Here is a 27,723-nt window from a genome sequence, read left to right as displayed (position 1 = left end):
AGAGGTCCATTATCATTATACATCCCTCTGTCCTCCATTAGTCAAATGGACTGGTACCAGGACAGGGGAGTAATCTCAATTAAAGTGGATGGGGAAGGAAATACGGTTAAGCCTAGCGTTTTTGCGGTCTTATCCTAGATTGGTTCATGTTACTTTTTATTGACATAGATGTCACCATGCCAAGCTCAGTTTTAAGGTCTCTGACTATATTTGTTTCTTAATGGGAGAGCAGGCATTATCTTTTGCAACTTTTCTCTGCACCAGTCATTGAGGTGGTTTGTTTAATGGGGTACTCTAGTTTCATTTCAGGTGTGGTTTGACGGGGGTAAATACAGAGTCTCCTTCAATCACTGCACCTTTCTCTAAAATCAATCTTTAATCCAAATTAAGATTTTATTCTGCCGCCTGAGCCAACAGAGCTGCCTTCCATACCATACAGGGAGCACACTTTGACTTGGAATAGCTGTTCTAGATAGGTGATATTTGCACCCTGTGGTTACGCCCAAAACAGAAGATGTGTTTTGGTGTAGTTTCAAGTTTAGTAGCTGATTTCGTAGTGCGAGGCTTTTAGGAAGTAAGTCAATTACTCTGTCTAATGGAAAGCCTTTCAGTAGAATTATTTTTGTTTTTAGTTGCTGCACTCTGAGGGTCCTATCCTGGTAGTTTAGATTTTTCTTTGTTCACCGAACACTAGTTTTCAAGCAAACGAAAAAGTGAAGGTGGAAAGTATTCATTAATAACGACTACTGGTGGTTTATCTGGATCACATTCCAGTCTATCGTTTTTCACTGCGTCACTACAGACCTGGAACAACCATATGCTAATCAGCCTTGACTAATCGGATTGTCCACTCAGCCAGCTAGGCCATATCCTACCGAGCTGGACGACAATCTACCCCAGGCTTTTATAATGCAGTAGTTTTCTGGACATGGAAGTTTCCTCTCTGGAACATTTTTCATTTCCTAATAGAATTACAAAATCATCAGTATTGCAGAAAGTGAAAAAGTAATTCTTCTAGGCTGAGGAGCGGTTGACCTTATGCTGGTTGAATAAAAACAAGATTAGGAGGCATCCCTGGTTAACCTGTGCTTTAAAAAAAATGTTTTTACATCTTAGTTGCCGTTTGAGACACTTTTGGACTTTAGGTTGATCCAGTTCCATGTTCCCTGATATGACTAACTGCAAAATAGTCCCTCAAATGTTTTTTCCCCAGTTTTGCAAAATAACAGAACATCACTTTGCCTACTTTTTTCTCTCTCTTTGTCCTAGTTGCTCCCAGAGTGAGTTGCACCTGCCACTCTTATCAAATCAAAACACACCCCTCCTTTGCACATCTGCTTTCTTCCACCTTTCAAGACCTCTACCAGTTAATACCAACCTTGCTTTCAAAACCCCAGTATTGTGACTTCATTTTGACCCTTAGCTTTCATAGCTTAAGAGCAGTGTTAGGCAGAGTAGATGTTGTTGGAGCTTTGCATTGATCAGTGTCAAACCTCCTTTGAGGGAGAGTTGTTAACCCCTTCGACGCTCATGAGGAGCTCAGCTCGTCATGAGGTGTACCTCTGGTACACTCATGACAAGGTGAGCTCGTCATGAACAATGGGTTTTTTCATTTTCCAGCGCACAGCGGGAAAAAGCTCTGCATGGGTGCGGTTAAGAATGAAGGCAGTAAAAGACCAGCATACTTTTTATTTTATTTTTTAATTATTTTTTATTGGTTCATTACATGTCAGAGTAGGTGTTTCTCAGCAATTCGAGAGTGGTGCTTTTACGGCCCAATAATATTCAGAATGTGCTCGTCTGCACCTCAATCACTCCCCCTCCCCCCTCCCACCCCTCCCCACCCCTGTGGCTGTCTCAAATTCTCCTGTAAATCTTACCCCCTATACACACATCAGGCTTCCCACACTTTCTCCCACTTTTTGGGGCAACTTCTACTTTTGTATATCATTTGTTCCGCCCTCTGGCACCAATCCAAGCCTGCTTCCCAGTCTGCTGTCACCGAAGGGGCTGAAACACCCCATGCCCTCCTGATATTTCAGTTGGCCACTGCCAGCCGCAGCCAGATCTTTGTATATTTAGGTCACAATGCTTCATCGGTAATCCCCATGAGTAGCCATATAACGTCCACGGGGACCTCCAGCCATACAACCTGAGACATTATCCTGTTGTTTTCACCCAGGAGCTCTCTATGAGTAGGCACTTCCAGAGGAAATTGAAAAACGCGCCCTCACTTCCACTCCCCCTCCTGCACACCATAGACTCCGCTCTGACTATTTTATGCAGTAAGGTCTGCAAGTAATGGAACCTGTGTAGTATTTTAAATTGGACCAATCTAAATCGGGTGCAAATAGCTGTGTCTTGCGGGTTTTGGAGGGCCTCCGTCTAATCCTCATCCACAAGGTCCCCCTCCCACACCACCTTCAGTGGACCCAGCGGGTCAAGGGAGTTGTTAAACAGTTTTTGATAAATTGCCGACACCCCTTTGTCAATATGGCGTCCGTGAGTATCAGGACCCCCAGAGGGGAGGACTCGGGTAGCTGTTCCCCCTCTTGTATGTGGTATCTGAAGGTGAGCCCCAGCTGTAAATACCAAAAGTATTTCGATTCTGCTAGAGCGTACTCCTGGTGAAGGTCTTCAAAGCGGACTATAGGTTGGGCTCTCCAGATATCACCCAGGTGCTCTATGCCTATTACGAGAAATCTCTTAGTCCTCCCGCCTCATACAACAATCGACTGTGCCAAAACGTTTTCAAATCCGTAAGTCTCCCTGTGCAGCCTAAGAATCTAGTGGCTTTCCTCGAGACTCTGACCACTGTCCAAGTGTGCTGTGGGATATGTCTCTTCTCGCACCATACAAGAGAGGACCTTATGGCCCCCTCAACATGCATCTTCTCTATCCACCCTATATGTCAGGTCCTGGCGGTCCGCGAAGACCCAATCATTACCCATAAGGAGCTGTGAGGCCCAGTAGTATTTCAGGATGTCTGTAACCACCATCAACAGGCAAGAACCGACCTGCACCCTATGCTGATGATGCCCCTCGTAGGAGCTACCCTGGACATAGTATGTTCAAGGCTTTTCCACTGTTGCAAAAAAGCCAGGACAGTCCTGGGTCTCCATGAGAATGCTTCTGAGGCTTCTAGTAGTATCGTGCTTCCTCGTCCCGTATGTCAGATGGCACATTAGGTCCCTGTTATAGAACCTAACAGTTCAATGGGGCAGGCAATGTGGTTCTCTCTGAGACTCTGTCCAGATCTTTCAAGAGATTGCTCTTGACCTCGTGGCAGTTGGGAGCCAATCTGATAATTGGCAGGCCATTGTCCCTTCCTCATCCAAATGTCACATTTCCAACATGCATCTTTAATGAGTTGAAGAAACCATTTCAGGAGATTAAGACAACAACCTCTGGTCTCTAACAAACAGCTATCCGATCCACCTGACCTTGAAAAACGTCTTACCATTCATCAAGGGAAGGCTAGTACAAGTCCTAAACAGACAACGCAACTGCTGTGTGGCACTGCAATTAGGAAGAAGGCTGTGATAGAGTGGGTGGGGCTTATGTCTCCTCTGTCAGGATGCTCTACAACTGTGGAGCGGACTGGACCCCAAAAAGATGTTTCTGATGGTTAACTACTTACCAGGAACCCCGAATACCAGCGACATCGGCTGTCAAACCTCGAGTGGTATCTCCATTCCGAAGTGGCACAGGCCATCTTCAGGCAGTGAGCAATACCCTGGTTAGATATGTTCTCCACTGTAGTTAATATGGTGTTGAAGGTTTTATGTATTGTAGTTACCTCCAAACAAGTTAATAGGACACTCACTCTGCAATGCAACATCGGTCACCTGTACCCGTTCCTACCACAACCTCTCCTGCCTTGAGATCTGAAGAAAGTCAGGCACACCCCTTGGGAATACTCTAAGGATGAATAGCGTTATTGAAAATGAGTAGCTCCTTCAACTGATTTCCTAAAACGGAATGAAATATTCGAGGCATGTGGGCTGCTGAATTCACATCTTATGCATAGATCGCCGCCTAGTGTTGGGTCCGGATGAGTGCACCTTGTTGTCCTGGAAGAGTCTTCGAAGTATCACGAGATAGGTGGCTCCTCCCTTGGACTACAGTGCGCATGGGCATCCCTTCCATCCTCAGATTGTTTTTTTCCGCCATTGGGTTCGGATGTACTTTCGTAACTCACGTTCGGAATCGGAGTAAAAGACTTTCTTCAAGGCCAAAAGGCCTTAGGGGCGGCGGTATTGTCTTTCATTCGGTGACTTATACTTCTTCCAATTCTTTAAGCCGGACGTCGAAGGACAATTTACTTTTTCGACACCGACGGCCCCATCAACGGTCTACTATGGAACGGAGTCCGTTCAAACGGTGCCCCGTTTGCAACTCACAATACCCTCACAACGATGTGCACCCGGTGTGCAATAAATGTCTGTCACCGGACCACACCGAGGCCAGCTGCATGGCCTGTTCTCGATTCAGGTCGAAGAAAACACTTAGGTTTCGACGCGCAGCAAGGCAGTCGGCGCGGCAGACGGCGCCCGACCCAGAGAACATCTTCGAGGCTGAAGACGACGAGGGCGTAGAAGAGGGGGATCTTGATCAACAATCGGATCCCGCGTCGGAGCAAAACTCAAACTATGAGGAGGACGAAGATGAAGACTACGTCCATGATGAAGACGTCGTCGAGGTAGGGGACGACGCACAAGCCATCGGAGCCGTCGATGACGACTCAAGCGATGAGCAAGGCCCAACAGCGGTCGCGGGGCCCGATAATGACACTGTACCTTCCAAGGCTCAGGTCGAGGCATCGCCGGAAGGCCTTAGCCAAGATCTTCATCCACGTTCTATAGCCCCGCTTCAAGGCCCGGCTAAGAACATTTCTAAAGAGCCATCGGTCAATCAACCACAATCAACGGTGAAATCGAAACCGAAAGCACAAGAGGCTAAATCGAAACCGAAACTGATAACAAAGGTCATCGGATTGACGCCTTTGGATCCAATCACATTGAGAAGTGTGGTCGACCCCTTGGGGTCAAAGGGGTGTGTCGAACCGAAGATCGGATCGACAAAGGCTGTGTCTACAGTCAAGCACGTCACGCTGACGCCGTCAACGTCTTAGTCCAAAGATGGCGACACTGACAAAGGACGTAAGGCTCAGAAGACTATCGATCCAAAGCCTCACGCCCCCAGGCCGCTACTGATCAAGGCCTTCGAGTCGAAAACAAAACTCGACCCGAAGGAACATAACAAGTCGAAGCACAGAAGCGTGACTCCTGCGCACCAAGAGCTCGTGTCGACGCATGCCCACGAACAGCGCCGTGATAATACAAAGTCGGTCGGATCGAAGACGGCACCAACCTCCACGCAAGTCAGTCCGTCTCCAAGGCCTACGCCACCGATAAAGTACGGACTGCCCCCGACTGCGCGTCCTAAGGCTTTACAAGTACAAAGAAGCACCAACACAACAACAAAATCGTTGGAGACCTCGACGGCACAGCCCATGGATGGGGATGTACTGTTCCAACCACCATCCTATGATAATCAGTCGAAACTTTTCATCGACTCCGAAACTGGAAGACTCACTATTTATAAAAGGAGAATCATTCCAGAACATCCAATGGGTTCATACAAAATACCACTGAAAAAGAAAAGGGACTCTGCTAACTCACCTTCTCTTTTTGAACCTATAGAGTCCTATGGACAGGAATATACCTATTCTCCCACACATACCACTGAGGATTGGGGGAAGGATACAATGAGGATGAATTTAATTATCCTGTCGACACAGATCAGGAGGAGTCTCAACCCTGGACTGACCCTGTTGACCCTGGTCAACCACACACCACACCTGACACTCAATCATATACAGTCAAAACATCGCCTACTGAAGATACAGCTGCGTTTAACGCATTAATTGAAAGGGCAGCCCTTAACCATGATGTGGACATGCACGCTGACCCAGTAGAGGAGGACTTTCTGTTTGATACTTTCTCAACTTCAGAAAGATCAGTAAAAACATTACCTATGCTTAAGGGTGTCCTTAAACACGCTAGTGAAATTTTCAAAGAAACCACACGGGCACGGGTTGTAAACCCCAGAATTGAATGGAAATACAGGCCTGCGCCTGTGGACCCTACGTATATCATAGGCCAGCTACCTTTGGACTCCTTGGTGGTAGCTAATGCTCGTAAAAGAGCGAACTCTCAAACAAGTGGTGACGCTCCTCCTCCGGACAAAGAATCCAAAATCTTGGAGGCTTCTGGCAAACGTGTGGCAGCTCAAGCGGCAAATATTTGGAGAATCTCAAATACGCAGGCCCTATTAGCCAGATATGATAGAGCTCATTACGACACGTTAGAGCAGCTACTACAACGCCTGCCTGACACTTATAAGGAGGGAGCAGAAATGCTAATACAGGAAGGGAAGCTAATTACAAACGCATCCATTAAATGTGCGCTAGATGCAGCAGACACAGCAGCTAGGGCCATCAACACAAGTGTGATGCTCAGAAGGCATGCCTGGCTCCGTATCTCTGGATTCAAGCCAGAGACCCAAACAACTTTACTCAATCAGCCGGTTAACCCCGACTTTCTCTTTGGTCCTGATGTGGACACAACCCTAGAAAAAATTAAAAAAGACACTGAGACAGCCAAATCCATGGGCGCTCTGCAGTCACAGTCGTTCAGGGGCGGTTCCTTTCGTCGCTCCGGTAACAGGGGAGCTTCTAGAGGTCAAGCATCACAGCAAGCACAATACAACAAAGGAGGAACGCAAACCACCTATAACAAAGGCAATAGGGGTGGATACCGTGGGAACAGCACCAAAGGCAGATGGACGAGGAAATAATAATGCCAGGTCCTCCGCCACCAATAAACAGTGACGTCTTGTCACTGCCCCCAGACCATATAACTTCGGTCGGGGGAAGACTTCAGCAGTTCCTGCCAGTCTGGGAAGGCATTACCACAGACAGGTGGGTTAGACAACCTATCCAATACGGCTATTGTCTAGAACTAACCTCCACTCCACCCAACATACCCCCAAGGCACCATCCTATGTCCGCAGAGCACATGCACTTATTGCAGCAAGAAGTCATCTGCATGCTGCAAAAAGGGGCCATAGAACTTGTGCCTTTAGAACAACAGGGTACAGGGGTGTACTCACTGTGCTTTATAATCCCAAAGAAGGACGGGTCTCTCAGGCCCATTCTAGACCTCAGACCCTTGAACCAATACATCTTGTCAGAACATTTTCACATGCTCACTCTGCAGCAGGTTCTACCATTGCTCAGTCATGGGGACTTCCTAGCAACCCTGGACCTGAAGGACGCATATTTCCACATTCCAATTCACCCAGGTCACAGAAATATCTCAGATTCACCATAAACAACCAGCATTACTAGTTCAAGGTCCTGCCTTTTGGGGTCACTACAGCCCCCAGGGTGTTTACCAAGTGCTTAGCGACAGTAGCTGCGCACCTTCGGAGACAACACATCCATGTCTATCCCTATCTGGACGAATGGCTTATCCAAGCAAAGTCGGCCCAGCAATGTGCAAGCCACATGTCACGCACAATTCACCTCCTACACAGTCTAGGGTTCTCACTGAACTACCCAAAATCTTATCTTCAACCCGCACACATACAACAGTACTTAGGCGCGGAAATAAACACTCTGGCAGCAACTGCACAACCAAATTCAGCAAGAATCAACAGCATGCAATTGCTGATTCAAATATTCAGACCCCATCACTCACTTCCAGCGCAAGTGTTTATGCAGCTGATAGGCATGATGGCCTCCTGCATCTTTATAGCCCCTCACGCGAGGCTACACATGCGTCCGCTTCAGGAGTGCTTGGCACGACCGTGGAACCAGGCTCAGGGACATATGAAGGACCTAGTGTTGGTGACCGGTCGTGCTCACAACGCTCTGCATTGGTGGAACACACAAAACCTGTGCAGGGGACGACCGTTCCAAGAGCCTGTACCACAAATAGTGCTGACAACGGACGCATCTCTCCAAGGCTGGGGAGCGCATGTCCTCCATTATACGGTGCAGGGACTATGGACGACGCAGCAGCAGAAGATGCACATCAACCTACTGGAACTGATGGCAATCTTCATGGCGATGAAGGCATTCAAATTGCATGTGTGCAACAAAGTCGTGCTGATCCGGACGGACAACATGACTGCAATGTATTATATCCAAAAGCAGGGGGGGACACACTCCACACTCCCCACAATTGTCACACCTAGCCCAGAGCATGTGGAAGTGGGCCATTCAAAGGAACATCTTTCTCATGGCGGAACACCTCCCGGGCAAGGACAACCAGATAGCGGACCTGCTCAGCAGGCACAGCCATCAAATGCACGACTGGGAGATTCATCCCTCAGTGCTACAACCATATTTCCAGCAGTGGGGTCATCCAGAGATAGACCTATTTGCTACAAAAGAAAACGCAAAATGCCACACCTTCGCCGCCAGGTTCCCACACCCGCAGTCTCAGGGCAATGCGATATGGATGAACTGGTCAAACAGATTTGCGTACGCTTTTCCTCCAGCACCGCTCATCCCGCTGGTAGCGCGCAAACTGCGGCAGTATTCCATGACACTCATCCTTGTTGCTCCAACATGGGCACGACAAGCATGGTACACCACGTTCCTAGAACTTTCAGTGGTGCCTCACCAGCGACTGCGACTCACACCCAGTCTCCTCACTCAGAGCCGTGGAGACATTCAGCACCCCATCCGCAACAGTTGAGCCTTGCAATATGGCTCCTGAGGTCATAGAGTTTGGCTGCCTCAACCTGCCCCCTGATTGTATGAGCATTATCAGGGAGGCTAGAAAACCTACAACCAGGGCGTGCTATGCGGCCAAATGGAAGCGTTTTGTCATTTATTGTTCCAATAATGACATAAATCCGCTGGATGCATCAACACAAAACATTATATGTTATTTGTTGCATCTACACAGATGCAATCTGGCATATAGTTCCATCAGGATACATTTAGCTGCAATGGCAGCTTTTGTTCAAAACAGACAGCACCTTTCCCTTTTCAAAGTGCCTGCCATTAAAGCTTTCATGGAGGGGCTCAAAAGAGTGATTCCTCCCGGACACTTGCCTTCACCTGTCTGGAATCTAAACATAGTTCTCACCAGACTAATGGGACTACCTTTTGAACCTCTTCACTCTTGTGAGATACAATTTCTCACATGAAAAGTGGCTTTTCTCGTTGCAATCACATCGCTAAGGAGAGTTTTTTGAGCTGCAAGCCCTCACTATCCAGGAGCCTTTCATACAGATTCATGCTAATAGGGTGATGCTACGTACCAACCCTAATTTTATGCCTAAGGTGGTGTCACAGTTCCACATTAACCAAACAATAGAACTGCCAGTATTCTTCCCTAATCCAGAGTCAGTGGCAGACAGAGCACTGCACACACTAGATGTTAAAAGAGCTTGCCTGTATTACATAGACAGGACAAAAGATTTCAGGAAAACTAAACAACTGTTTGTTGCCTTCTCTCCCCACAGCACAAAGGCAACCCCATTTCCAAATCAGGTATAGCCAGATGGATTGTTAAGTGCATACAAATCTGTTATCAAAAAGCTAAACGCACATTAACAGTTCCCCCACGTGCGCATTCAACACGCAAGTTAGGGGCATCCTTGGCTTTCCTAGGTAACATTCCTCTAGAGGATATATGTAGGGCAGCCACATGGACCACCATACATGCATTCACCAAACACTACTGCGTGGATGTACACTCCAAACAGAAAGCTGCTGTGGGACAGGCTGTCCTCAGAACTCTTTTTCAAACTGCTGCAGCTGGCACAGGCAACCGCCGCTAGGAGGAAACTGTTATACATTCTATGCATAAGATGTGAATTCAGCAGCCCACATGCCTCGAACGGAATATGCTACTTACCAGTATGCATCTGTTCTTGGCATGTAGGGCTGCTGATATTCACATCGCCCTCCCTCCTCCCCGGTGCCTGTCGCAGCTATAGCACTCAAAATTAATTTCTAGCATGGACATCACTTAATGTATACTACTCCTTCCTTGCCACAATGGCGAAAAACAATCTGAGGATGGAAGGGATGCCCATGCGCACTGTAGTCCAAGGGAGGAGCCACCTATCTCGTGATACTTCGAAGACTCTTCCAGGACAACAAGGTGCAATCATCCGGACCCAACACTAGGCGGCGATCTATGCATAAGATGTGAATATCAGCAGCCCTACATGCCAAGAACAGATGCATACTGGTAAGTAGGATATTCCAACACCCTCATAACATAGAAATCAAAACTCTATATTGACTAATGATTTTCATTTTCTATAATACGTTGTGTATAACAAGAATCACTTCCATTAAAGTTTTTCAGACCAAATTTAGAAATAGATTGGCTTTAGAAACTGATCCAATGTAAATGTGTGCTGACTGGCTTCAGCGTCACTCACAACATGGTAGTTAGATTATGTGATCATTTTTTAAATATATAGGTGCTACCACTTACGGTTTATATTACAGCACTATTTAGCTGGGTTTAACCTTTGAAAAAGACACTGACATTTTTAGTGTCAAATTCAGCATTTGAATTTCACTACAAGGTTCAGATTTCCTTTCACACCAACATAACGTCCTAATATGAAGGGTGATATGTCTTCACCCCAGTTCATGTCTCCGATTTACTCACATTGTGACCCTTTGTGTCATGGTCACCCCCACCTTTTGCCCACTGGTACTGATGTTCTTGACTGGATGTCCACTGGGTTCCTAGTAAACAGGCCCCTGCACCAGTGCTCTTTCCCTAAAATTGCAACAGGCTTAATTGTTCCCCCTTTGACAAGGACTTTAGCACCCCTGTATGTCCCTGGTAAATTATACCTATGGTACCAAGGGCATGGGTAGTAAAGAGGATTCCTATGAGCTGCAGCATGTATTATGCCACCCAAAGGGACCCACACAAAGACTGCATGTAGATTGCCATTGCAGGATGCGTGAAAGGGCGCAAACCCTTCTGAAAACATGACATAGAACACTCCCTGCATGGAATGCCCAGGTACACAGCATGTATTATATTTAAGTCACCCCTACTGCAGACCTTAGAACCCTGAGGCAGTGTGCATTATATTACATATGAGGACAGATCTACACGAGTACATATGCCTCTGTGAGATTTAGTTACATTACTAAGGCATTGCAAGTGATTAAGAAGCCATCTTAAGTATATGTACTGGGCACTGGTCATTACGAGTTACCCAGCTTCATAATGGCTTCACTGAACATAATGCTATTTGGACTCAAACACCTCATCTCAATAAATCTATACTGATGCCATTATCAGATTGCCCCCCTGAAAACCTAGTAGTCCTCAAGAGTGTGGCTGACTGGTATGGTCCAGCCTGCCACCACAGACACGTTTCTGACCCCCTGTAGGTGAGAGGCCACGCTCTCAGGGGCCAGAAACAATGCCTGCTCCACAGTAAGGTGGTAATACATCCTCCAGGAGGATGGCTAGTGATTTGGCATATCAAGGCCAACGGCCTCAAGGCCTCTACTGCCTTTGTTATGGGAATACCACCCCCGACCCTGGGGTACATTTGGCAACAGAGTAGGCGTGTTACACTTTCATATTAGGCATACCCCTAAGGTGGGCCACCTGAAGTGGACAGCCAAGAAACTGTTCACCATTTTGGATTTGGGAAAACTAGGAACTGTGGGTCAGGATTATGCCCACTCTCTACATGAAGTGGTCATATAGGGGGTGTAGTCACCCCAGGGGTAAGTAGCCCATAGTAACACTACACACCCTTAATTGCCTCTAAAATTCAGAATTTTAGGGATTCCCTGACAACAGGAAATCAGATGTGTCTGCCTGGGAACAGAAGGACAAAGAAGAGCAGTCACCGCGAGACCTAAGAACTTACCCTTAACTTGGCATCAATCCCTGCCTTACTGCTGGAATCTCAACCATTGCAGCGACACAGCTCATTGAAAAGCTGTGCATCGCACTAAGTCTTGTGAGCACTGCCCATTGCTTTGTCAACCAGAGAGTATCTCCCTTGGGGTGGAAGAGCCAGCCCCCTACATCTGCTGGACCAGACCGCACTTGCCCAAGTCTTCGTTTTGCTGCCTATCGGGCCCACCGAGGAAGCATCTCACAAAGAGGAGGTCACCCTGGTTCCAAGAGACCAGTGCCATCTATCCTGCGAGTTCCAAGACGCTGGACCCTCCAGGAGCCTCCGTGCACCAATACCCTTGGGTACCAGAGTATTTTTCGCAATTAAGGCTTATTGAGTGTCTAGCCCGAGCACCGCCGCTGCTAAACCTGACCTCCCGTCGAGGGACTCCAGGACTGACCAGGCCTACACCAATAGTGGTTCTGCTTTCTTGTTTTCTTTCCCTCTCCAGGTCTGCCCAAGAAACATGATAGCCTCCAACGTAAGTCCCAGTGGGCCAAACACCTCTGCACCCGAGCCCCCAGTCCAGGTTCATGGAAACCCACTGAGTCCCCTTGCTCCAGAGTCCCTCTGCTCCAGAGTCCCTCATGATCTGAGCCCCTATTTGGGTCCTGCCGGACTTGACACCAATTCCCCCTTTGCAGCTTCTGTTGTCTTGATAGGTCCCTTTAAACTTTAACTGCACTTGAGGCTACCATTGTGAACAGCACCTCTGCACCCGGAAACAACAGGGCAGGTAAACCCAAACGGCTGGTGGTACTTTGGACATTGGTCCCCAAACGCCTTATCTCCAAAAGGGCACCTCTACAAATACTTGAAAGTATATGTTTGCAGTACATGTCGTCTGTCCCAATAGGGTAACATTACTGCGTTTGATGCTCATGCCTCAAGTCTGATAGCTCTGCTATTTTTACTGTTTTCTCTGTAAAAACAATAATTAATAAAGTACTTACCTGATCCCGAAGATCTTGGTGTCTAAAACTATATAAACGTCTGTTATTTTTCTTAATTGTTCTCGGATTTCGTTTTGAGTGTGTTGCTCATTCATTGACTGTGTATACAACAAATGCTCAACACTCCCTCTGATAAGCTTAAGCTGCTTGATCTCACTGCCACTAATAGAGCACTTTGGATTACTAAAGAAGCCCCTAGAAAGCCAATAAGGGTCGTCTGGACGTCTTGCATGATTTACCCCTACTTTAGTATACTACATAAAAAGCCAGCTTGGTACACACATTTGGAATTTGCTATTTATGTATGCTGCGCAAGTTAAGCTTGCTGCTCCTTATCAATACACTAAATACATAGCCAAGTTGGGTAATGCGTTTTAGTGAAAGGCACATTCTCTGAGGACCTGTCTGGCAGTTCTTCACTGCCCTAAGTTGAAAAAAAAACAAGCTATCCATATCCATATCCCGGTGTTGAGGCTGCTGTTCTGGACTTCTAAGTTAGGAGTCTTGACCCCATGGTGACAAAAGGCCATTTCAGTCAAGGTTCTTCATGAACATCAGGCTGAGCCGCTGTCAAATGTTTTTCTATGGTGGTTCAGGACTCCATTTTTGGTGTATCTGTGCTATTCCTTGGACTGTAGCTGAAACTCCATTAGGAATTGAAGGGATGATGCTCGGAGTGTTTATGTGGAACCCTCTGTATTTTCTTAGTTGTGTGGCTTTCACTGGAGACAATTGTTCTCCAAAGATTGAGTTGTTCGAGGACACTTAATCACAACTCCACTCTCAGTGGGTCTCTGGAGTACCAGAGCCCCCCCCCCCCCTGTTCTCTCTATTGAGTAAGTCCCCTTAACGTCTTTGACAACTGGCCAGCCAGTGTCTTGCGAGAGCTCTGCTGATGCATTCTTTAGTGTGCCATGGTCTATATTTTTGGTGCTGGAGTGGTTTACTTGCACTGAAACCCTTCCATACCAAACAGCAATCCTAATTATTGTCTCTTGGTAAATCCAGACAGCCGTTTCGACTAGGGACATTTTTTACTACAATTTGGGGGTAAACATACATGACATATTCCCCTTGACCTGCCTCTACATAATTCATTTGTATATGACTTCTGCTGATCCAGCACCAAGGCAGCCGTAGCCATTACATGTTTTGAATGATTTTTCTTCAATATGGTGTGTGGGAGATCCATATTTTCAAACCTGAACAGGAACACAATAAAGGCTTGCTGATGCATGATAGTGGAAAACAACTTAATAGTGTAGGTTTTTACTTTTGCAATCTTGGGATCATGGGTCATTCAAAATCTTTACTTCAAACAAAACCAACTTGTAATGTCCACACTCAACTCTATATGGCAGGTGTGTGCCAAGTATATCAATCTTCAGCAGTAGAAGCTTCAAATTGATTGGTATAGGTAAGTAAAATATGCTATTTATTACTTGTACAGGTACTTAATTATGCCACATCTTGGGGTGGTTGTATGGAGAGAAGCTCGCAGGCCTCCATGGTGTAACCTGCAGGGGGAACTAATATTCTGGGAAAATACTGAAATAAAGCAGTTGTTCCAAATGTGTTGAGTACCACATTCATCATACTTCTAGAAAAATAAGGAGCAGTGAGTGATGGATGTTGGTGAATAGAATGAGTACAAATGAAGTGCAGGCCCTTACAGTAAGTAACAAGGTAGATATTTTCAAGGTTTTGGTTTGTAGTTTAAATAAACATTCCTTACTTATTATACCAAAGAGAGGTTTTACAAGATAGAGAGGAGCTATACTCCTAACTGCCAACTGTTTCTCCATGGGAAGCAAGTAATTTCAATTAGTTTCAGTGTATAACAAAACTTGAGAGGACTTGCAGGATACACTTTCTGCAGGTCTGTGTTGACGTTGCTCGTAGCTCGCAATTGGTAAAAGGATTGTTGCCTGGACCTAACAAATCGATCAAAGGCTTTTATTGCTCTAGCACTGATCATAGAAACACATGATAGTGTGCCAGTTGGTGGTTTCTGGACAGATGTATGGCTGCGCGAAGGCTAATATGTGAGGCATTAGACACAGAAACATTAGAATCTGTGGCTAATAGTAGGAATATTTTACATCTCTCAGTATATTAAACAGACCACAGTTTGAATACTCATTGGAAGATGTTACTGCTGATTTTTAAACACTTAAATTTGTTAAGCCTTAAAATACGTATGTTTTTTTGAATGAGTGCTTGATTGATGTGTAATAGATTGAAACTGTAGATTTCTTAGTTGTTTATGTAAGGCTGTTGAACAGGACACTATAATATATGCAAAGGCTGTTATTGAATATGCCAATAGTTATTCATAAAAAATGCACAGTTTTCCAGATTCATTGTAGCAATTTTTTGTTGACTTTTTCCATCAGGACATATGCTGATAAATTAAATCCTAAAGTGGTGCAGTCCTTGCTTGACCTACTTTGCAGCCAGTTGAAGAATCTCTTGTCGCAAGCCAGTGGAATGGTATTAGTTTCCTTTGGAAATGAGAAGTGTGAAGAAGAAAAAAATGGGGACATGAATGGTGATAATGAAAAGAAAGACTTTAGAGGTAATGTTTCAGCTCTTTTGATAATTTGGAAAGACTTGTTGGTCAACAGTGACATTCAAGGGCAGTAAACGTGTATTATGTTATGAAAATATACATATATATTCAATATAATTCAGTATTACAACACATAATATGTGGTGTAAAACTCAAGAAACACCATTATTTCATGACTGAAAGTATGATTTTTAGGTCGAGCGACCTATCTCAATGCGCATGCGCATTGAGCGGGAGCGAGATATATAGGGGCTTATCGAGAGTTTACCTAACTGGCGATTCCACTGGCGATTTGATGCTGTGCCTGTGCGCTTTTAGGTCAATGCGCAAGCGCATTGACCTAAAATGCGCGTGCACATCATCAAATCGCCAGTCAATCACCAGCAGCACTCCTCCCACACCTTTGAAGTGAAGCTTAGGCCCCTGCTGCTTCACACCCTCATGCCGCTCTCCCCGCTGCGCCCCTCCCCTGCCCGCCGTGTCGCATTTCTCCTCCCCAAGATATCGGAGCGCTTTACATGAGCGCCAGTTGCATTATGGAGGGACACATTCATGTGTTTTTTAGGCACGGGTAGAATAAGTGGTTTGCCCAGAATCACACTGATGTTGAGCCTCTAGATCCGCAGCTTCAAAGTCGGCCGATCTGGCCGTTAAGCCACACCCTCTTGAGGCATAGCCGGGCCACTCCTAGTAGTTGAGCACCGTATATTCAGCCCTTGTATTTTTGCACGCCAGTGACCTTTTTACTCTAGCTGCATGGGTTCGAATCCCACCTCAGCCACTTATTATCTTTTTTTGTTTTTGCAGTTTTTATACTGCTTGAACTCGACCCCAAGATATCGGAGCGCTTTACATGAGCGCCAGTTGCATTATGGAAAGACACATTCATGTGTTTTTTAGGCACGGGTAGATTAAGTGGTTTGCCCAGAATCACACTGATGTTGAGCCTCTAGCCAGACTCTAACCTGGATCCGCAGCTTCAAAGTCGGCCGATCTGGCCGTTAAGCCACACCCTCTTGACGCATAGCCGGGCCACTCCTAGTAGTTGAGCACCGTATATTCAGCCCTTGTATTTTTGCACGCCAGTGACCTTTTTACTCTAGCTGCATGGGTTCGAATCCCACCTCAGCCACTTATTATCTTTTTTTGTTTTTGCAGTTTTTATACTGCTTGACCTCGACCCAAGATATCGGAGCGCTTTACATGAGCGCCAGTTGCATTATGGAAAGACACAGTCATGTGTTTTTTAGGCACGGGTAGAGTATTTTGTGGTCGCCTTTACATAGTGCATTACATAGTGAGTTACAGCCCTCAGTTCATGACAGGCGACACTGTTTCAAGCTGTTTTCAAGCTTTATTACAAATCGCAAAAAAGATGTTAATATTTCACTTCTGTTCTTGGATATTCGTCACAATAAAAAACACTGAATATAATCTTCACAAAAGTTATTTACAAAAGTTTAAGCTATTGCCATTACAAATTAAATACATTATTTAACAATTAATTTAACAAAAAAAATAAAAGCCATTGTTATTTGTAATATTAATACATTTAAGTCACGTAAATAAAAAACATGTTGCATTACAAATGCTATAGGTGTCACATTTGCGAAAGTTATAACTATTGGCATTGTAAATGACAGAGCTATTAATTTAGCTATTTTAACAAACACATAAATAAATAAAAAATTAATTTATAAGACCAATAGCTCAAACTTTCCTAATGCGAGACCTATTGCATTTCCAATGCTTGTTTTTTACTGTTTACATTTATGCTTTAAAGAGCAAGCTATTTGTAAATGGCTTGTTACACTGGCCTGTAAATTTCAAACAAGATCATGTGTCTGCATATTGCATGCAGAAGTGTAGGGAGAGTAAATCTAGCACAGGCAAACGCAGCAGGTCTGTCTTTTTAACTGTATGTATGGTGTAATGCAGCAGTTCTTAATCTTCTGGCTTATGTTGACCCCCCATTAAAATAGTACTGAAAGCAGGGGATCCCAGCATAAGAAAATTCTCAGAAAGCCAAAACAATACACAGAAATACAGAAACAAATATGTATCAAGCAGATGAACACATTTTGAAATATTTTAGTTGATTCACACTATTAAAAATATACAAAGATCTTTATATTGTTTTTAACCCCTTCGCTGCAGGGGTAATTCCCCCACGGTGTGGGGGGACGGTGGGGTGAGCACGGCGCCGCGGTGCTCGTGACGAGCCCAGCTCATCATGAGTCACAGTGGAGCTGTGCTCATGACGAGCTGGGCTTGTCACGACTCCGCCCACGGATTAATTTGCCCGCACAGGCGGGGAATCAATCGCACGTGGGCGGAGCGCAGCCGTTATGACGAGCGCAGCCGTTATGACGAGCCCAGCTCGTCCTGACGAGCCCAGCTCCACTGTGACTCATGACGAGCTGGGCTCGTCATGAGCACCGAAGGAGTTAATTGGAAGACTCCAGAGTTTCAAAATGTAGTCTTATTTCTAAAGGATAAAGCAATATGCTAGACTCTGGAATATAATTTGTCTCTTTTTTCTCCCAATTACTCTCTTTTTTCTGCCCTTATCAGTGCTTCAATTGCTGTAACAACAAAGCACCTACAAAATCATGCCTAGGATTCCATATCCTATATTCTAACTTCACTTTCTTCAGATTTACAGTGTTTTCTAATTTAGAGTTTTGCTTTTTTTATGTATGTAATTATATTATTAATTACTGATAATATTTAACTTCATAAACAGTTATGGACCCCCTAAGTAGATGTTACGGCACGGAGATTAAGAATTATGTTGGTCGAGACTGGATTCATTTGTGGTTTGAGATGTGTTTTGTGTCTGGTTTAGGATATTATCTGTTTGTTTAGCTGTATGAATAGTTATATGTATGTTTGGCAGGTTGCTTGATATAGTAAGAATTGCTTATGCCATACCATTGAAAGTTTGTTAGCCTTGCTGACCAGGGTCACTGTTGTCCCTTTAAATCTAAAGCTTCTTCCTAAGAAGCCCTGGTGCATTCTCAAAGTGGAGACTTGTGAAATGCTGTTATTGTCTCTTTAAAAGTATTGCTTTATATCTGATGTGTTTTGGCACTAGCCAAAAAAATGCTAATTAGATATTTTTACATGTTATTACTTATCCCAGTGCTAGAGCTTAAATCATGAGAAGAAGTAATATTGTCATATTAAATATAGCAGTATTGCTGACTAGTGCCAATTTGCCATTCATTGTCTATGAGTAATAAAACAGCCCTGCTGAGAATTGCTGATTCTATTTGATGTAATTTATAACAAAACTACTGGAATGTACTCATAAAGACATTTTAGTAGCCACCTGCAAAGTGCTCGGGCTGTCCCATTTAATTTGTAGCAGCAGGGGTGTTAATCGATTCCCGCCTACCTACCCGTTCTGAGGGATAGTCTCATTAATTTTATTATAAGGTGTTAATTTAGTTTTGTTATTGTCTACATTACCATCATTTATAATTTTATCATGTTTATTCTCACCTCCAAGTGAATTGTAATATAGACCGGAACTGATATGAGTGCAAAGGACAAATTCAAGATGCTCACCGTGGCTCAAGTCCTATCTGTCCTGGATCCAGGTGACTGGATAGTGGCACTGGATTTGCAGAACACCTATTTCCTCATACCCATCCTTCAGTCTTAGAGGTGTTAACTGTGGTTCCAGGTGGTCCACAAGCATTTCCTGTTTTTAGTGCTTTCTTCGGCCTTACCAGTACCTCTTGAGTGTTCAAGAAAGTAATCCTGGTGATCACTATACATCTTAGAAGGTTGTGAGTACCAGTCTTTCCATACCTCGAAGACTTTTTGCTAAAGGCATCTTTGCTTCAGTCATTTGCGCACCACCTTTAGATAAAGGCGAAACTCCTCACATCTTTGGATGTCTGATCAATGTGCTGAAGACATCACATCCCCACCGTTTCTGGCACCAGCGATTCTGCTCCGCACTTCGTGATAGAACTCAATGCATCCCTTGTGACTGGCAAGATGCCACATTTACCTCGATCACGCCTCTTGCCGCCACGGGCGCCTCCCTACTCTCGACTGGCGCAGATAGAATTAACCTTGGCTGGGCCTGTTTTTATTATTGGAAATGGTTTCTGACCCTACTCCAGACAGTTAGCACGTACCTGGTTCCCCCATAACCCCTGGACCCTCCGCCCCTGCACTCGCCAACCAGGTAGTGTAATTTTCAGGCGTGCTAATAACTCTCGTCCTGATGATGATCAATGTATGTCGGTATAGATCGAAATGTCTTCGACTCTTTAGACAGTATGCATGTTAAACCCATGTGTTAAGCCAGTGCATTACTGACTACTTCTTTAAAAGCTTGCCCTCACTATTTTGTATTGGAGATATGCCCTTCTGTTTTGCCTGAAAAATGTTCGTCTATTTGTGAATGTCTTTTTGTTTTCGTCCTTGAAGGATACAGGACTGTGTCCCACTCTATTACGCTCTGTTTTGATGCTCACCTTTTTAAATTATTAAATCCAAATGTCCGGCTGGACATAGTGAGTCAATATAGTACTGATTCTGATCTATATTCATTGTTTTTGACTTCTATTTGTGTGAAGGACCAATTGTTCTAAATAACTAGTCGTTCGGCACTGTGGCATAGTCTGCGCCAGAAGTGACATGCACCATGCCTATATAGTCCCCCTATCCCCATCCCCCCCCCACCAATGTGCTGACATTCGTTCTTTTCTTTCCGCACCAGTCAGTGCAGATCCAGGAAGAGAAGTCCCAGTATTTATTGACTGACCCTTTCTCAACTTTTTGTAGAGATTTATTTTGAAACTTGTCTCTTTGGGCTTCAGGATTTCCACTAGAATCTTGAGGCTTCAGGATTTCCGCTAGAAAAATCTACTGATGTCAGTGACAGACCCGCATTTGGTGTGCCTCTGGTGCTTGGAGTGCGACCACGAAGCCAGGATCTGTGTCGACTGCCGCACTGTGCGCGGCAAGACATTGAAGGAGAGAAACACTCAATATCTCAGTTTAGAATAAGGTCCCAAGATCTTTTGCGGAGACACTCCAGGCACTCATCATCAAAGTTGTCTGGGAAATTGAGAAAGTCCCACTGGCACAAGAAGAACAGGAAGCCAAAAAGATCTTCTACTTCACCACATCCGTCAAGGTCATCTGATGATACGAGGGAGTGTCTGCATTACAGGGCTAGCTCTGGGATGGATCCAGGGCTGTCTCTGCGCCTGCCAGAGTTTCCGGGAGTCAGAGAGACCCCTGCCCAGTTACAAGAATTCTATGAGGCTGTGAATCTACTATTTTGGCAGCACATCCCTGCTCGAGTGCCTTCATGACTCAGGAAGGGCCCCTACTGGTCTTCCATTGACTGGTTCATCCCCGGTGCCATTCGGGCCCCTTGGATTTGGAATTGAATCCTGAGCAGTGCCGGTTGAGCCACCTCAACACCCCCTGCTCCAGTGGCGACACCACTGACGCCCCACGGCAGCGCCACCCCATCATCCTCGACCCGACATGGAACCGGATGTGCGTCATCCGACGCCAACTCCAGCGCAGACGGGGAGCAGATCCCTCATGTCAGAGCCAGGTCTTTTCGATAGGCCTGGACTTGGGGGCAAATGGGAGGTAGGGGGTCTGAGGACCCTTATAGTTACCAGAACCCTGTAGATGTTGCTGAGGACTACTAGTATGAGGAATTGGGAGATGCCAATGCTTTGGACACTTACCTAGACACTGGCTTGGTACCTTTCCCTACGGTGGCTATGGAGGAAGGTGCCTCATTTCCTATGGTGGTGAGGAGTGTGGCTAAGTTCTTGAACCTTAACCCACCCTCAGTGGCAATCGAGACAAACATCTTGACAAGAAGTGCTTCAACCAGGAGTGACCCCATCCAAACCCTTACTCCCTTTGTGGTTCCTTTCTTGGGGCCTGGTCCACGCCCTGCATAGGTGTTCATGTGAATAGGAAAATTGCCCATCACCATTGCCCTGCTCCAGGGGATCCCAATTTCCTCATCCAGCACTTCACCTCGGAGTGGCTGGTAGTTTAGGCCTGCACATTCAGAGTTAATACGGGTGCGTTCCCTTGCACTCTACCTGCCTGGGTATCCAAGACGCTGGACTCCTTTGGTAAGAAGGTTTCTGCATCGTAGGAACTTTAATGATAGTCATAACCCTTGAATAATTCTATGCTGCCTACGCAGACCCCTGAAGACCTTCTTCAATATATGCAGAATATCCAGGAAAAAGATCTGTGTAGTGTCCATCACTGAACCTCATTTTCATTTATTTATAGTGTAGGGTGTCAGAGATGTATTTTTCCTGGATCATGCTGATAAAGACTGCAGGAGGTATGAACTGCAAAGCTTACACTAATTTTCATAGTAAAAGAACTGTCTGAAAGCATAGAATGCAAAGGAAAAAAAAGCCTGATAGGCTAGCACGAGAAAACCCATAACCTGTTCACCTTTAAGACTCTCACAGGGACCTTTTTTCTGGCTTCTTCTGAGAGGATCTCAGAACACTTCTGGTGATCTATTTCACCTTTATTACTCTTTCAGAAACATTATTAGTGGACTTCAAACTTTTTTTCTTGGAATTTTTTCATCTCCTCCATGAAGTACATCAATTCTAAAGTTTTTTCTGAGGAACAATTTGCCAAATATGCCAGTTGTCTTCACAAAGTGTTCTTCCTGTGGCAGAAGGAAAGCTTCCTCTGATACCCACAAAGTTACGTGGTGTGCCGATCTCCCCTACACCTCACTAGGTTGCGACATTTGCAGCAAAATGGCAAAAAGGACACTTAAGGACAGAGAAGGCATCAGACTTGGTGGATGGGTGGAGGATTTGAAGGCAGACAAGGAAAGGAGGAAAAGAAGAAGAGTGGAGAAGTTTCCCTCTTCGTCCTTTAGAAAAAAGGCACAAATCAGATTTAATGTAATGTAAATTTGTTTTGCATAGTGCGCGATTACCAAGGGGTGTCTTAGCGCTAGCGGTTTGACATCAGAAAAAAACAGTAAAGAGCCAGGTCTTCAACTGCTACCTAAACTACAGCAGGATGGGAGTAAGTGGCAATGAATTCCAGAGTTTCCTCGCACAGAAGGAAAACGTCCTTCCACCCCATCTTGCTTTATTTATTTATTCTGGGGACAGTTACCCTTCTAGCTGAGTTGGATATTAAGGACCTGCTGGGAGTGTACCAAGAGAACAGTCTCTGAAAGTATGCTGAACAAGTCCGATGTGGGGCTTTCTGAAATGCACCCTATACAAAGGGAAAAATGCGGTACTGGTCCTATTGGACTTGTCAGCCACATTTGATACTGTTTCATATGACATACTCCTAACTTGGATAATAAATTGTGGCATATCTGGCACCGTGTTGGCCTGGATAAAATCCTTTCTCACTAATTGTAGACAAGCGGTAGCCCTAGGGCCATTTCTTTCAACTGAACGTTCCATCACTTTAGGTGTCCCAAAGGGCTTCTACCTTAGCCCTCTGTTGTTTATTGTCTACATGGCCCGCTTATCTCGTTAATATCTTCATTCAGCATTGCAAGTACATCTTACGCGGATGACACACAACTGATCCTGTCCTTAGATAAAGACGATGATAAAGCAAAAGCTAGCTTTAAGTCATGCCTCACAGAGGTTATCAGTTGGATGAAGGACAATCATCTTAAATGCAACTCTGATAAAACTGAGATCCTGCTAATAGGGAAGGACAATCCCTTCAAGCCAACCCAGTGGTGGCCAGATGACGCTCCGGTCACGTCAGCACTGTGGAAGTGGCTAAGAATCTGGTGGCAAAATTTGGTGGCTCCCTCTCATTTCGGCCTCAAGCTCTCGCAATTGCGGGGAATGTGCTTTAGCTTCATTAAAGCTCTTTGACTACATTCCTTTCTCGGCAAGGATGACAGTGGCTTTACCTCTTATACTATCCAGATTGGACTACTGCAACAGCCTACTTGCAGGAACCAATAAACAAATACTAAATAAACTGCAGATGGTACAACATGCAATAAACTGCAGATGGTACAACATGCAGGAGTGCGTCTTGTGCTAAAACTGCCTCGTAAATCATTGGCCTCGGCAGCCCTTAGAACCTTACATTGGCTGCCCGTTCATAAAAGGATCCTGATTAAGGTACTTCTAATCACTTTTAGAGCCTTCAGAAACTTGAGACCAATATGCTTATCTGCCAGATTCTCCCCTTACACCACCGTCAGGACTTCACAGCCAAATTCTTTGGCCCCCTACTTACAAGCTTAGTAAAAAAAGGAGGTAAAACACTGGCAGTCCTAGGAACCCGTGCATGGAACCTCATGCCAATTCAACGGAGGCTGATAAAACCAGAAACACATTTTAGGAAAGCCCTGAAGACCTGGATCTTTAGTTCCACCAATGCATTCTGCCTGTCAGTAGTTTAACTGATACACATCATGCTTCCTTGGGTCATCCTGTGTCCCCTTACCTCTCTAAATAGCGCCAGGATGCTCCTTCCGGAGTGACAGTTGTGCTCTACAAATGTTCAAATCAAATCCTCTTCCTGACAAGGAGACAGTGTAAGCTATGCAATGAGCATTCTTGCGGCTGCATTCTGTAGAGATTGAAGTTTTTTCACCAGATACTTATGGGTGCCCATTTACAGGGTATTACAGTAGTCAATCTTCGAGATAATGAGTGCCACCATCACCGTCTTTTGTAAGTCCTGCGGAATTATCTTATAAGGCACCCTGAGCAGAAAAAAGCCAGAGGAGGTGATCTGGCTTATTTGTTCTGAGAAGGACAATTTGGTATTAAAGAAGACACCCAGGTTTCTCCTTTTTTGAGTCTGCAAGGGAAGAGGGTCTAGATCAGAGGGCCATCGTGATTAGTTCCAGAAGGTGTTCTCATTTCCAAAAAGCAAGACGTTGTTTTTTTCTGTGTTTAGCTTCAAGCAGTTTCTTTACATCCAATTTGCAATGTGAGACATGCAGCTACATACTTTTTTTTTGTTGCCTCCTCCTTAACGTCAGATAATATTGACACCCCAATTTGTGTGTCATCAGCGTAGTAGAAGACTGCGAGGCCATATATGCAAATTAGAATAATCGAGGGGTAACATAGATATTAAAAAGCTTGGGGGTCAGAGAGGACCCCTGAGGTACCCCACAAGAGAGGCAGGAGGAAGAAGGAGGCGGAACTGGAATCTCCTATCTCCACAAACTTTTGCCTATCGCATAGGAACACGCTCATCAGAGCCAATGCGGAGTTTCGAAAATCCTGCAATTGCAGGCGCTTCTATGAGGAATGAATAGTGACCGTATGAAATGCGGCGGCTAGATCTAATAAAATCAGTGCGGCTTTGCCGCCCCTTGACGATCACCATTTTCAGCTCCTCAGAGGCTGCTAACAGAGCTGATTCGATATAATGGTTTGCTCTCAAACTGTACTGTGAGGAGTCAAGAAGCTGGTTGCCATCTAGAAAAGATAAGATTTCCTCATTCATTGCCTTCTCTAATATCTTGGCAGGAAAGGGAATGCGAGATATAGGCATATAACGTTTCACATCTTTTGGGTCCAGAGAGGGTTTTTTCACCAGAGGCAGAATAGAGGCCTTTCTCCATATGGCCGGGAACTGCCCTGTGGTCAGTATCTTGTTCAACTGCACTGGAGATAACATTAAAGACCTGGGGATAGGGGGGAGGGGATATTTGGCATCAGTCCGAGGAAGCCCCAGATTTGATGGAATTACTAAGGTTAACCACTTTTTCAGATAAGAGATAAAAGGAGTTCTAAATCTGAAAAATATCATTCTCAGCACCGCCATGCGTCGTCATCAAAGCTATCGATGTCAATGCCAAGAAGTCTGCTGCCGCCATGCTCGCCTTCGAAGGACGGCTCAACGTCGCTGGCACATCGTCACCGTTCGGCGTTCTTTATCGACTGCAATGCCTTCTTCAACGCCAAAAACAGGTATGGCACCACTGTCACCTTCTTTTTCCGTGTCAGTGTCTCTTTAGTCGGCAGACAAGACAGACTTAGATCGACAATCTCACGCTCAACGTCATACTCTCATCATTCCCCATCACGAGCTTGTCATTCGACGCTAAGATCACACCATACTTCGACGATGAAACACACCACTTTAACCCGTAGTGAAGTTTAGATTTTATTTTAAAATGAAATGATTTTCCCTTTCTTCCACCTTAACCCGTAGAGAAGCTTAGCCTTTATTTAAAAGATGAAATGATTCTTCCTTCCTCCCACGATGACCGTAAATTATCAACAACCAATAAATCTTTGTGTAAAAAATACAAAATATCTGGTTGTGTGCTTTAGAGTTTGTTTCTCTCACTCCTCAATGAGTAACATAGGTTCAGGAGTAAATCTTTTCAGTAGGACATTTATGTACAGAGATTTAGTAATATGTAATTGTTTCATTGTAACGAAGATGTACCATAAACCTGTGTTTTAATTGTAAATAGCCGTTTGTAGAATATATGTATTTTGTATATTTGTTTGTTGTAGCCCTGAAGAAGTCCTACGGACGAAACGCGTTGGCTACGTTTTTTTACTTGAAGACTTTCAATAAAAGCAAGAAAGAAAACTTTAAGTCCTACTGAATTATTTCTTCCTGATTACTGTTTTGACTATTACTGTCAATTGTACATTGTGTGGGGTGCTGAACCATTGTGCTGGATTGTAATTATGTTGGGAGTCTAGGGGTATATGCACCCACAACGAACTTATTATACCACAAAACATTGGATAAAGTGCAGCTTTCTTGGCCCTATACCCCTGTTCTAGTGTTTTGCGATGAAACACACCACGTCGAAAAGACAGACCTCTTCATCAAAATCTCTGATTTCACCTACGAGACAGTGTACAACGTTGAACACCATTCAAATGGAGATCTCTTCATCTTCGTCACACTGATCTGGTTCATCCCAGGGTATAGACACTTTCTCACCGGAACAGAATACAAGTCTTCCACCAATACGTCCTGTTATCCGTCCTTCTGATCCTCTTTAAGTTCCTTTAGAGATCTTTAATATTTCTCCTGTGCAATGGCACTCCAGAGCTACATCAATGTCTACTATCCGCAAGTGGGAAGCTCCTTCTCCCATAAAGTCTCCCGCAGGACCTTAATCTCCCAGTCATCTTCGTATACACCAACATCTCAGCCGCAATCTCCATCTTCTTCTTCACATGTTGATAACATTGTCACCTTTCAGGATGCTCTTGTCAGAGGAGCTTCTAAGCTCAATATCCAGGTTGATGCTCCACAGCCATCACTATCTGTTATTTAGACTCTAATAACAAGAGCTACACCAAGGCCTCTTTTGCCTCTCCTTCCAAACCTCAGAGAAATTGTGCAGGATAAGTTCCTTACAACGGCCACTGTGAAATCTGCCTCCCCATGGCCTTTGAAGAAACACAAACCTCCTCCTCAGGATCCAGACTTCATCAAGCCTGATCCTAAACCGGATTCAGTTATTTTTTGTATTTGTTTGTATTGATTTCCATATAGTGTACAGAATGAGTTGATGTATAGTACATCGTCTTCCAACAATAATACAAAACAATCCAACAAAAACCCCCGTGTTCAATCAAGTCCTTGCATTTCTTGAGCATACATGCATTTTGGTGATCCTCTTTTTACCAGTTACAGTACATGCTATTCACAGGTAGATTTATTCATCCCCTGTGACCAATATGACCTCCTGATCTTTTGCCCGTAAGTATTGCACTAAAATGGCTCCCAAATGTCTTTCGGTTTCAATGTTGATTGAAGTTCCTCTGCATTGAGTTCCAGGTTCTCCCTACAATACACAAGGTCTTTATTCCAATGCTCTATTCGAGGTGGAAATGAGTTTTCCCATGCCATTGCCCCTCTTCTTTTTGCCATTAGTAGAGGCACTCTTACAAGTTTGCCGATGGTGCCTTTCAGGTGTGGTGTGACATTCAGCAAACAAGTGTGTGGCATGCATGGAATAGTGACACCAGACATACCCCCCAATCCTTTCAGTTACCCCTGCCCAAAATTCAGCCACACAGCCGCACTCCCAGGCCAGATGCCAGAAATCCGCACCAGCCGGCCCACATCTTTTACAGTTATCATTATTTTGTAGACCACATTTAAACAATTTGGCTGGTGTGTAATACGCCTGGTGCAGATACTTAAAAGGAATGATGCTGAGGTTGCCATTTGACGTATACACACTGGTTAGCT

The 27,723-nt window shown here is 44.8% G+C and overlaps 1 protein-coding gene across 6 annotated transcripts in view; it reads left to right on the top strand.

Moving 5' to 3' along the window:
* The window catches only part of HERC1 (HECT and RLD domain containing E3 ubiquitin protein ligase family member 1), a 2,088,313-nt gene that overhangs the window by 561,323 nt on the left and 1,499,267 nt on the right, over positions 1-27,723 (top strand). For all 6 annotated transcript variants that reach the window (XM_078685198.1, XM_078685199.1, XM_078685195.1 and 3 more), the window contains exon 30: positions 15,329-15,510. In XM_078685198.1, coding sequence (XP_078541324.1) covers positions 15,329-15,510 — 182 coding nt within the window. The remainder of the gene's footprint in view (positions 1-15,328; positions 15,511-27,723) is intronic.

Source organism: Lissotriton helveticus, chromosome 3_2 (genome assembly GCF_964261635.1).
Source record: "Lissotriton helveticus chromosome 3_2, aLisHel1.1, whole genome shotgun sequence".
Classification (NCBI taxonomy): Eukaryota; Metazoa; Chordata; class Amphibia; order Caudata; family Salamandridae; genus Lissotriton; species Lissotriton helveticus.
Note: the sequence above shows the minus strand (reverse complement) of the source record. Positions and strands in the feature narration are given on the sequence as shown.